The 12,541-nt window shown below is 32.5% G+C and overlaps 1 protein-coding gene across 1 annotated transcript; it reads right to left on the bottom strand.

Moving 5' to 3' along the window:
* Positions 1-1,538: 1,538 nt before the first annotated feature.
* LOC125070467 (A disintegrin and metalloproteinase with thrombospondin motifs adt-2-like) lies at positions 1,539-12,180 on the bottom strand. Its single transcript, XM_047680354.1, has 5 exons — positions 12,115-12,180; positions 6,429-6,837; positions 4,802-4,907; positions 3,688-3,825; positions 1,539-2,127 (listed from the first exon to the last, which is right to left on the bottom strand). Exons 1-5 carry the CDS (start codon positions 12,172-12,174, stop codon positions 2,052-2,054), a joined length of 789 nt encoding a protein of 262 aa, XP_047536310.1. The 5' UTR covers positions 12,175-12,180; the 3' UTR covers positions 1,539-2,051.
* Positions 12,181-12,541: the final 361 nt, after the last annotated feature.

The following is a 12,541-nucleotide window of genomic DNA, read 5'->3' as shown; positions in this document are numbered from 1 at the left end:
GGGCTCGTTTATTTTAGTTCTTTTGTAGTGCCACGCTCTATCTAGATAATACATAAATAATCTAAGTGAACATGTTTCCCCCCAAAATTTATTGTCTATGCACGCCGGCCGTTCCATTTACATCCAATCAACGTATGCATCTGTAGCCGACCCTTTGTCTATGTCTAATGTTTTGTTATACAAATTAAATCATGTCATTCAATACGTATGCAACCATTTTACATTCTATATTATTTAACAAAACTATTCATGTTAACTTTCTATTATAAGTATTGTTAATAATCGGTCCGCCATCTTGGGTATGCCGCCATGTTAGAATGACGTCACACAGTTAACCACGCATTGTCATCCAAACTGAACGTATATATAAAATTGCAAGATTTCATCCGTATTATTTACATTGCAAGTCAGATAAAAGCTTGTAAAAATGTTGCTATCTCAAGCCAAAATTGGTGATCTCTTTATTCCTTGTCTTTTAATATATTGAGATCTAAGGTCCACACAGGACCAAGCCTAACTAGATTTCCAAGGCATGGGGGTGTACACGTTGCCAATATCCTATCCCCGGACTGTTATTGAGAATTCCTTATTTCTTTACAGAGAAACTGAAGCATTTACATTGGCCCGACCAAGTGCTTGAACGTAGGTCTGTCGCCAATTTTAAACGCTAGTTACTACACATACGAAGACGTACTCCGCTCGCAAATATTGTCGTTATAAATCTTAACCCTTACATCGCCAACACGCTTAGAATATTGAGAACTAAGATACTGTCCCTTGTGCCTTTAATTAAACCGGTTTATCAATCCTTACAATAGAATACAATTCTACGAAGTATTACTGTTTGGCGGAATATCTAATGACTGGTTAGTATCTACCCAGACTGGCTTGCACAACACTCCTTACACCGAGTACAATTAAGTGCATATTATTATACTATAAACAAGTCAAACAACAGTTCGTAAACGTCCCACAGCTGGGAAAAATGCCCCTTTCATCTCCTTTAGGTAGGTACTAATATATGGCAGATAATAGAAGTTTTCTCACGATGCTTTCCTCGACCATCGAGAGAATAGAAAACACAGTTGTGCTTACCATGATATGAGCTCACGATCTTTGGTTATGTTAACCATGTTTTCTGTTAACTTGGCCAGCTCTTACATTATGCTATGACATTGTATTCATATTTAAATGTCTTAAATAGCGCCTGATTAATTGTAATAGCAATTTATAGGATTGATGTTTTGTAGACAGCCACTACAGCAATACAATTTAAAATAAAGTAAGCTTAAATCGGTATTATTCCTTTTATCCTTTAATGACACTTACGTTATAATTGTTATAATTTACAAATGCATTTATTTATCATACTTAAAATTATTAGTTAAATGCTTATTAAAGTTAAATAGAGGTTCTTATAAATTAGTAATAGAGTAAAACTTGGAATCGTATAAAATAAACTAATTCGCAGATATCTGGAAAATTGTTATACAAATTATAAGAGATATTTTTTGTATATAACATTTTAAATTCCGATAATAAGTTGTATACATGGTGTTTTATTTTAATTGTGTTTGTGTGTATAATAAAAATTTGTTATTCACCAAATCTTATGTGGGCGCTTTATTTTAGAACAATGGATTATTTTTATTAAAAATACCTCAACAGTAAATAATGAGCAGCCGAGAATTATTTTAAGTCGTCCAAAACACAAGCATATAGCGGTTAACCTTTAATGGTTTATTATGCTACAACAATTATATTAGGAAAAAATATAAAAGTTAGGAAGTTTTAATACCATTACTTACAATAAATAATAGCCTATTAAGTTATATCTAAGGAACTTTGAGCTTAGCTTACTTTAATAAGAGGATATAATTATGAAGTCTCTTTAACTTCAACTAGGTTTTAAGCCTTGGATTTAATCAAACTACCAATGTATTTGATTTTTAAAGTTTGTCCACATTAACTATTGGAGCCAGTTTAAACTAATTATCTGACTAGATACTTCATTGAATAAAAATAATAATGTTCTTTTCGTCACGTTATTATCAGTTCTTCGATGTAGAATGTTTTGATGTAACTCTTCTATCATATTCAGTTTTGAGACACCACGATTTACTGGTCCTGTGAAAAAATAAAAGCAATTTTACTTTCCGACGTATATACGACTTTGCTTCAAATATTTGTTAAGGCACAATTTTTAATAATTTACGTCATTAATCTTATAAATTTTTGATGGCTGATTAGTTAAACAATGTTGTGTCATTATTTTTCGAATGAAAAATTTAAAATTTCAGAAAAAGATTAGTGCCTAACTTATTGATGGCTATAAACAAGGCTGTTATTGTTTAACGTTTATTAAAAAATGACATTAGAATATTATGAAATTTTAAATTTATTTTATATAGATACTAGAAGTTGCTTAAGTTACAGCCTGTAAATGCACCACTGCTGGGAAAAGGCTTCTCCTTATAAAGAGAAGGTTTGAAGTTTATTCCATAATGCTGCTTAAATGCAAGTTGCTGAACAGGTACACATGTGACAGAACTTAATTAGGTTCATGTAAGTATCACGATGTTTTCTTTCACCTGATAACTCAAGAATGATCTCTTCACTCACTAAGCCGTATCTCCACTTTTAAGTTTCGTCACTAAAAAAAATAGGTGACGTCTCTGCTCGCATAATGTACCTATCCGTATTTTTAATAACTTAAAAATAACCATAATATGCAGATATATTTACAACTTTAAAATGTGGGAAAGCGTGAGAATGAGTTTGTAGATCTGTTCTCGGGGTTGAACCCTTAATCTTCACTTAAGATCATCGTCACAATATAGTCCCTAGTCAAAAGTTTAGCATTACATTAGCATTAGCAGCCCGTAAATGTCCCACTGCTGGGATAAAGGCCTCCTCTCCCTTTGAAGAGAAGGTTTGGAGCATATTCCACCACGCTGCTCCAATGCGGGTTGGCGGAATACACATGTGGCAGAATTTCGTTGAAATTAGACACATGCAGGTTTCCTCACGATGTTTTCCTTCACCGCCGAGCACGAGATGAATTATAAACACAAATTAAGCACATGAAATTTCAGTGGTGCCTGCCTGGGTTTGAACCCGAAATCATCGGTTAAGATGCACGCGTTCTAACCACTGGGCCATCTCGGCCAAAAGTTTAGACGATGATGAATTAGGTCATTGCTACCGGACCTGGTGAGTAGAGTTTACATAATACATGCTAAAACCGAAAATAGGTCTTAGTATTTCGGCAATGTAACGCATATGGCCGACATCCTGTTTAAATAAACGTAATGTTAGCAGCGAAATGTAAATTGGAATAAACATATAATTTTTTATTTTTTTTTGTGATAAGTAGGCGGACGGGCAAATGGGCCGCCTGATATTAAGTGGTCACCACCGCCCATAGACATTGGCCCTGTTAGAAATATTAACCATCCCTTACTTTACCAATGCACCACCAACCTTGGGGACTAAGATGTTATATTCCTTGTGCCTGTATAACACTGACTCACTCATCCTTCAAACCCTTCAATACTCAGTATTGTCGCTTGGCGGCAGAATATCTGATGAGTGGGTGATACCTACCTAATATTACTTGGTGGTAGGGCTTTGTGCAACCCAGATGGGTAATATTTTTAACCTTAGATAAAAATGTATTAAGCTTACTTTAAAAATTGCCTCAGCGAATACCAACTGCAAGGAGACCAGCTATTCGGGTGGTGAGATTCGTTGTATCTTAACGCCATGATGTCTTTCTGATCGCTGCATTGATTATATGGTGGTCCATCATGCCTCATGCCTAGGCTGAAACGGAAAATATATCGATATATTGCTGTGGTCTTTATAAGCTTTTATTAACAAACCAGTCCTCAAACATGGTGGCGAGCACATTACTAATATAAAATGATGATGTCGATCTGACCGATTCGGCTACGGTGGCCAACGGATTCAAGGGCCAACTAACCGCGCAGGACATATTATAGTGCAAAGTGTGTGTTGTGTGTGTGCAAACACAGGAGCACTTTCTATTCCCTCACTCTTCCAATCCGATGGGACGGCAAATCCGACAAGACCGAACAGCGTGGGACTAACGGCTTTAAGAGATTTCAAAGGGACAGGAGTGTAGACACTTCCAACATCCAGACTCCGTAAGTCCAGTCGTCCAGTTACTCATAATTTTTTGATAGAAACTCCCATTATTTCTTTACTGGACCGACCTGGGGCTTAAAGCCTGGACCTGGGAATTGGTGATATATCTATCTTATATCTAGGCAACCATGAGGCAGTAAATAAATCTTTACTAATAAATGTCGAGACGTTTTTTGTTTAATCACTGTAAAAATCTACTAAAAAAACAAACCTCTATACCTATATGTATAGACTTTTGTAAAGCTTGGAGATATGAAGAAAAATGGACCCGGTACTTAAACCCAGGACCTCAGACCTACTGTCTGTATTTTTATGTTTTGAGTCGAATTATTGATATCACTAATTGGTATTATACTATTGAAGCAAGCCGAGATGGCCCAGTGGTTAGAACACTTGCATCTTAACCGATGATTGCAGGTTTATACCCAAGTAAGCACTAATACAATTTCGTGTGCTTAATTTATGTTCATAATTATCTCGTGCTTTCACGGAAAAAACCGGCATTGACGCAGAGTGTTGAGTGAGTGGATTTTGCTGCAAATCTTCTCCTCAAATGGTGACGAGGACTTAGCCCAGCAGTGTGATATCAACTAATGAAGCATAAACTTTGATTGACAAATATATTTCTAACCTGTGACCAATTTCGTGTGCTAATAAAAAACCAATAGTTCTTGGATCCCATTCAATAAGAGCACAGCTTTTTCTGACACTGCACATACCTCTCGTATATCCACGACCTGTAACAACAAACAATATATTATGGAGTCGAAAACAGGAAACTGTTCTATATTTATCGTCCATCATCGGCTTTCAATGCAATGTTACAAGTGAGAAAATTGTGGGAAGATATTCATCACATATTTTAAAGCCAAACAGCATTACTCGGCATTGTTGTGTTTCGGCTTGAACCAAATGTAACTACAGGCACAAGGGACATAATATCTTAGTTGATTGGTGGCGCATTTGCGATGTAAGGAATGGTTATTTTTACGGCGCTAATATATTTGCGCAGTGGCCCATCTAAACGTCGGCCTACCTATGCAATAAAAAAGGTAATATTTGTTGGATACTGCACCACTGAAAAAAAATAATAGTTTTGCGGTACATAGCCCAATAATTATGTAAATAAAAGGTCAGAAAAATTAACTTTTAAATTATTTTTAAATCAGATGTATAAAAAAGAATGTCTCGAAACTACAACGATAAAATTTTTGATAATCGCTCTCTTTAGAAAATTTCTCCTAGACATTTTGACGGTTTGACATTTGGAAAGGCTTAAAAAAAAAAAAAATTAAATTAAAAGACAATTTAAATACTTAAGAATATAGTTGTTTTTTTGTTTTCTGAATTTAATAATGTGATGTGTTTTTTTTTATAATTTTATTTATTACTTTTAATTCAGCCTGTCAATAATTTATTTATTTTATTTTATTTCCCGCCACCTAAACCATTCAAGGAACTATTTAAATAGACTCATAAAACTTTGATCGAAATCGTCCCATCCATTTAGGAGGACTTTAGTTAAATATATAATATAATATCCACAAAGCTAACATTAAAAATGATTATGTTTTTATGATAAAATGTACCATTGCGGCTAATGAATGCCCTTAAGTAAGGGATTTGATTGATTAAAGATTTAACGATCTTGTAGAGGAAGAAGAAACTCGAAACTCACAACAGCACACGAGCGTGGAATGTCCGAATGTGATATACGATATTGACTATAATAATAATAAGCTTGTTAGGATACACGTATCAACATGGCGAATCACCGTGTGATTCAAAGTGAATTCTTACAGAATCGCATCGATGTTTTTAAGACCTCATGTTTGTTCATAACATAATTTGTTTATAAAGAACTGCTGTTAATTATCCGATTTATTGTTTTTTTTTTTTAATAATAGATGGAACGCCTCATTAATTAAGCTTGTGTTATGAGTGGGGACCACAATTGTCCAAGGGATCAGGACCGAAACTGCGACGTTTTCATCGCCAGGCGGCCATTAACCAATTGCGCTAAAGACGCATTTTGTCATTTTTAAATTGCAAATAACCTCGTCGTTAATAAAGTCGTTTCTATAAATTTGAACATCGCAGACATAAGTTTTCGAAACGTACGAAACGTCGTTTATTAGTAAGTTTAATTACGTATCGTAGACAATTTTGTAATTCATGAGAAAAGCGAACTATTTTTTGTCATGAAAACTAAATATGTCAATTTTTGTTTTGTTTTCTATTAATACAGATATTCTTACCTGAGTTGCTCCTAATTAGTTTACCATTGTTCACATGGAATAAGTCTAATCCTGTCAGCAGTACTGAATAGTACAGGGTCCTCTCGCTCATTTTCTTTTTACTCTGCCAGTCGCAGTAGCTGCTGAGATACTTCGGTGCATTTTCATCCATCGCTATTACTCTATTGTTTCTTAAGAATCTTGTATCCAATAACTTGAAGTTGATCGTTTGATTCAAACTTGGATGCATGAACAGTTTCCTCGCGTTCTCTAGTATACCATGTGTAAGATTTTTTAATTTCTTTCTCGTCTTCAACCCGTACTCCTGGACTAGTTTCCTCGTTAGCTCTTTGTCTATATGTACCATTATTTTTATTGTGATGTCGTTATTTGGTTTTGCTATATATTTGATTGGCTGTTTTGTTTTTATCTGTAATGGAAGAAAATTAATAAGAAAATATAATAAGTTTAAGCTTTTAATCTAAATATAGGTACTACGAGTAGGATTACTTGGGGTAAGATCGGCAATGGGATTAAATCCAAAGATGGGATTAGAATTATGGTCTCTTAGAATGCCCCGAGAACAAAATCAATAAAAAGTTTTAGGTAGGATTTAACTCCAATTCTACGCTCTACCCTAGTAGATTTTAACAACCACTTTTAAACATGTTGCAAGATGAAGTTAAAAAAGTAAAGTTATATTTAAACTCAAATTAACAAAAAAAAAAAAATACAAATGAAAGATAGGAACACCAAAGGCACGGACAACATATCTGTGAAGATAAAAAAAAAGTAATGTTACCAAATGTTCTACCAAAAGGAAACAAGCAAAACATTTAGTTATTCTTAGTTATTATTTATTAACAAACAAATTACATAATATATTAACTACGTATATATATGTATAATCACGAGCATACATAATATCAATGAGATAATATAAATCTTGAAAGACTTAATTATATTTTTATATTATTGTTGATTAAAAATTATAATACAGAATAAAAAACATGAAGTAAATTATTAAAATACATGCTTAACTAAATATAATTATTGAGTGGGAAATTTAATTTCTGAAGCAAAAACAGGTCTACTACACAGTCATTATGTACTGGAGAGTCAATTCTAATAACATATAACGATTATGATACGTTCCAGATTCGATACGGAACCAACTTCAACCATTCCTCACACAAACTAACTCAGCTCACTCAGCTTAATCACTGAGGGCAATTTTTATATATTTATACCGGTTATATAACAGCGACGGAACCGCAACTGGATCGTTGTGTTAAAAGAACATGAAAACGGCTGAACGGCAACGATTAGTATTCGATTCGATTACTATAATGTAGTAATTCGTTTGTAGAATTGGCGCCTTGAGTTGAACCGACTTTAACTGATTTTATCTTGAAAAGAAATGTGAGTCGTTTCTAGCATTTCTTAAGCTTTGTTTTAAGACAGAAAAAGAGCTGTCTGGTCTATTTATAATATCGAAGTTCCAGACTGTTATCGCAATGTACAACACACTGCGAATATATACAGTTGCTTCGCATTATAAATAATTTAATTTAAATAAAAGCATTGGCAAAAATTGTATAATCAATTGAAATGAACTCCGAAAACTCATCTTAATTATCTTTCCTGTGGCGAAGTAATCGTAGCCAAGAAATAAAAGATAGTGTTAAGATGTTTTTAAAATTTGATATATGAAATAATTCGCATAGAATTAGGCTTACAAAGCCTAACTTAATAGTTACTCATTACTTAAATTACAAATTTAAGTAAAGAGTAACTACTGAGTTTCTTGCCTGTCGTTCCCCTTTCCTAGTCGATAAATTTAATCATTCAAAAGTACTTGGACGTAATTCAATGAAGTACAGTATTTTTTTATTACGTTAACTATTGTACTGTAAATAATTTCCTTACTATTAAGGAGACGTTTACTTGATTATCGTAAAAGCTAATAACCTTTTTTAACAATATTTGCGAATGTTACATTTATTATTAAATTTTATTAAAGATAAGAAAGGATATGAATGTAACTCAAATTATAATACAATGTAAATACAAATATTTTTTTGTATGTTTGTCCTTTTTGCGTTTCTAAACGAATCCTCTGATTATGATCCGATATTGACACTTCGGTAAATTGTAAGAAATGCTTGATGTAGATGTGGAATAAGAACTCCAGCCGTACGAAGTCGTATCGAACACATTTGTTTTTAGGAATAATTTTAAGTTTAATTTATAAATTAATATAATTAAAAAATAAATAACTTCAGTATTGTTGCTAACCGTACCTCCAAGTGTCAGATGACGTAATACAGCGTTCCGTTCTATAAGGTCCTATCTTAAACGCATTTGGATAATAACGAACGGAATAAGAACTCCAGCCGTACGAAGTCGGGATGGAAAGCTAGTATAATGAAATAATAATTATAAAACATATCAGTTATCTTCTTAACACATTTGTTTTTAGGAATAATTTTAAGTTTAATTTATAAATTAATATAATTAAAAAATAAATAACTTCAGTATTGTTGCTAACCGTACCTCCAAGTGTCAGATGACGTAATACAGCGTTCCGTTCTATAAGGTCCTATCTTAAACGCATTTGGATAATAACGTTATTGTTCTGAATGGTAACATTTAACGATCTAGCTTTACGTATTCCGATTATGATCTTACAGAACAGCGCTCAAGATTAATTACTAGACTGTACCAATCAACCGCTTGTTTAAGTTAGTTCCACTTGCGTTTGCATCTGCTCTCTAAAAATAAATCGCTGCTTAGAATTTTACGATTACACCCTCGTCCGTCTGTTCAGATATATTTAGACAAGACCAACGTGATGTTACAAGTCAGTGATAAGTATTTAGTTGAAATGAAATTTAACCCTCGACTTTAAAACTAGCTCGTATTTAAGAGGGAATTTTGAATAAAGAACCATATTTGGCTATGGCAATGTTTACATAACTTAGGATAAAAATGACGTATAATGCCGGCGCCACACGATGGTCCAACAGTCCATCTGTTCGTCCAGCTCTCCACGTGATGTAACTTAAGGAATTATTCAGTATTGAAATAAAACTAGTTTTTTTAACGGATTTAATCGCGTATATTATACGGGCAGTCTGCCCGTGACCACGAACACTGCAAAGTGCTCGAAACGTCGGGATGTTAAAATAAAATAATTAATATACGCGATTAAATCCGTTAAAAAAACTAGTTTTATTTCAATGTGTAATAATCGCGAAAATCTAAGACAAAATTATTCAGTATATATATTTAGTAAAAATCTCAGTCACATACGACCTATTAGAATGAGTATCATATCACCTGTGTCATAGTACTCGGTGTCACTCGAGATTATTCTTATCAATTTAATATGTGATACTTAATTACATATCTATTTGATTAAAATAACATATAAAAAATATAAGTAATAGTCATTTAAATAATTAAATTTTAATCATTTTTTTATATTATATACATCAAACAATCTGGGTATCCAGATCTTTCCTAATCTTAGATTCGCCGATGATTTCGTTCAACTACGACTTACGCGTGTGAAAGGATATGTCTATAATTAAAATTTAACGTGCAAACCGGAGTTGATCGTGTTCTAAATTCAAAGTAACCTTAAATTAGAAAATAATAACCTTAATTGTTATAACAACAGCACCTGGTATCACATGGGTCGGAAATGACAATACGTTGAAGTAACAATACAAATATTTTGCATTGTTGTATTGGCAAGGGTAAGTGCAAATACTTAATAAAAAATTTTAGACTGTATAGAAATTTACAATATATTACTTTTTTTGAAGGGCGTAGGTTTATATGCATACTGCCTAAAATGTATTTTGAATGGCGCGTATTATTTTTGACAATTGCACGAATCGGTTTGGCGTTTGTTGCTATATGATTGTGGATAAGAATATCATGATATTATACTCCATTGTAAAATATTAATTTTAGGTTATGTTGAGAGTTAGTTGATAAAGAGTCACGTCCGCAACTTATAAGAGTTTAAGAATAGAAGATAAACAGCTTTAAAATTTTATATATTGTTTACTAACAACAAAACGGTGGTTACTTTTTTAAATGTAAGACAATGTTTTTTTTAAATGTTAGACAATATTCGTGGTGAAAGAAAAGGTCGGAAGTCTATCGATCAATCCAAGGAAATTTTTAATATTTTCATTTAGGCAACGACGGTTTGTTGCTCAGTCAATACATTTACGATAATAGCATTTCATATTTTAAATATTTATAGCCTTGAAAAATAGCGACAACTGTTTTTATTTTATCGTGACACAAATGTGTTGTGAGCGTTACCTCACCGTTTACGTCATTTTACTTCGAAATGTCATTATTTTACAACTAAGGATGAGTTCACCTAAACTGAATGAAGCGTTAATTTAGTAAACAGCCGTTTAATATTTAAATAAGTAATTAACAAATGATCATGTCCCACTATTTTGCAAATGCCTTATCTTTTCGTAAGGTGAGGGTTTGGAGATTATCTTACAACGTTGCTCCAATGCATTCTGGTGGTAGATAATATCTAACTATGGATTATATATTAAGTGTTTCGTTTATAATGACGGCTGCATGGAAACGAGTTAAAAATATAATGCAACAAAATAAAATGTTAGTAAGTATATTCTATAAAATAACGTTAATTTTATAATGCTTTCTCGTTCATATTAATGAGCACCATTCGAGCCCGGTTAATAAATATATAATCCATACATAGTTCTCTTACGCTCAAATCCATTTTAATTAGCGTTTAATCAAGGGTCTCAATCTTGGTCGATACGATGATCGCCGAATTATTATTGATATGTAGTTTACGACAAACAAGAAATTTAAATCGGACAAATGTTTTAATATTACTTTGTGAAAGCCAGCTTGAGTAAGTACACCTCCTCATTAGATGTTCCATCGCCGAAAAGAAATACTTAGTATTATTGTGTTCTGATTTGAAAGGTGGACCAGTGTAACTACAGGTACAATTGACATAACATCTTCGATCGTAAGGTTAGTGGCGCATTGGTGACGTTAGGAATGGGTAATATATCTTACATCACCAATGTCTATGGGCGGTGGGGACCAATTTTCTTATTTGTCTATCAACCTATATAAATAAAAAAATATATGTGAAAACATATTTAAATGGTGGTCACGCCCGTGAACGTGAACACGCCCTAAGATTGCAGGAAACAACGGTTGGATATAGAAGTTTAACGTTCGATATTCGAATTATGTTCATTACGTTTTTTTTTTTTAATTTTGTTAGTTAATAAAGTTAGTAACCATTGAATAAAATATTTGACCATCATTACACATTTTTATTTTTTATTTTTATATTTATATATGGCCGGTAGTTTTTTTTTAAACGCTTTCTGGTATTATTATTTTTAATTTTACTAAAGTTGTTTGTGCAATTTGTTTTGCGTCCACATTTTTTCTGGATTATTTTAAAGTAAAAAATATATTTTAGGTAACTAAAAAGAAGACATATTTACTGCTATCAAGTTTTTTTTTCAAGTTCATTGTAACCGAACAAATTTAATAAAAAAAAATTGAATACTTATATAGTTTTTATAATTCATGAAAGTCTTTTTAAAAAAAAGCTTTTAATATTAATTTAAAAATGGTCAACTCCATGTAATTAAAAAATATATATATCACCTACCTGACCCCCATTTCCAAAATCAATAATGGTAAACAAAAACCAAACCAAGCACAGTTTCATGGTCACACACACACGTACTATCACAGAGCTTAAATCAGACTAAGCAACGTCTGAACTTACGCGTACTCAACGCATTATTTATCTTGGAAGTCCCGTTTACATAATACCGAAACGCGTACAAAAACCGCAAAACCTAATATCGCACGTTTATAGCGTGACTGTACAAAATCTATAAATAAAATTTAATTTATCCTTACTGATTAATCTATTTTAATATTTTTTTGGTATTAATTTTGTACCTATTTACATATTTAGTGTAATGTAAATAATATATATATGTTTGAAGGTTCCCGTCATCGATATAAAATATTTGTAGGTAAATATGTAAAAGATATGTATCGAAATAAATCAAAAATATCGTGGCATC

The sequence above is a fragment of the Vanessa atalanta genome, chromosome 17, assembly GCF_905147765.1.
Source record: "Vanessa atalanta chromosome 17, ilVanAtal1.2, whole genome shotgun sequence".
In the NCBI taxonomy this organism is placed as follows: Eukaryota; Metazoa; Arthropoda; class Insecta; order Lepidoptera; family Nymphalidae; genus Vanessa; species Vanessa atalanta.
Note: the sequence above shows the minus strand (reverse complement) of the source record. Positions and strands in the feature narration are given on the sequence as shown.

What these genes read in the sequence shown, in the direction of transcription:
- LOC125070467 (XM_047680354.1), bottom strand. Translation starts at nt 12,174, where the DNA reads ATGAAACTGTGCTTGGTTTGGTTTTTGTTTACCATTATTGATTTTGGA. An exon ending in ATTTTGGAAATGGGGGTCAG is followed by an intron (nt 6,838 to 12,114) that starts GTAGGTGATATA and finishes CTTCCATTACAG; the next exon opens with ATAAAAACAAAACAGCCAAT. An exon ending in GCACACGAAATTGGTCACAG is followed by an intron (nt 3,826 to 4,801) that starts GTTAGAAATATA and finishes TTTCCGTTTCAG; the next exon opens with CCTAGGCATGAGGCATGATG.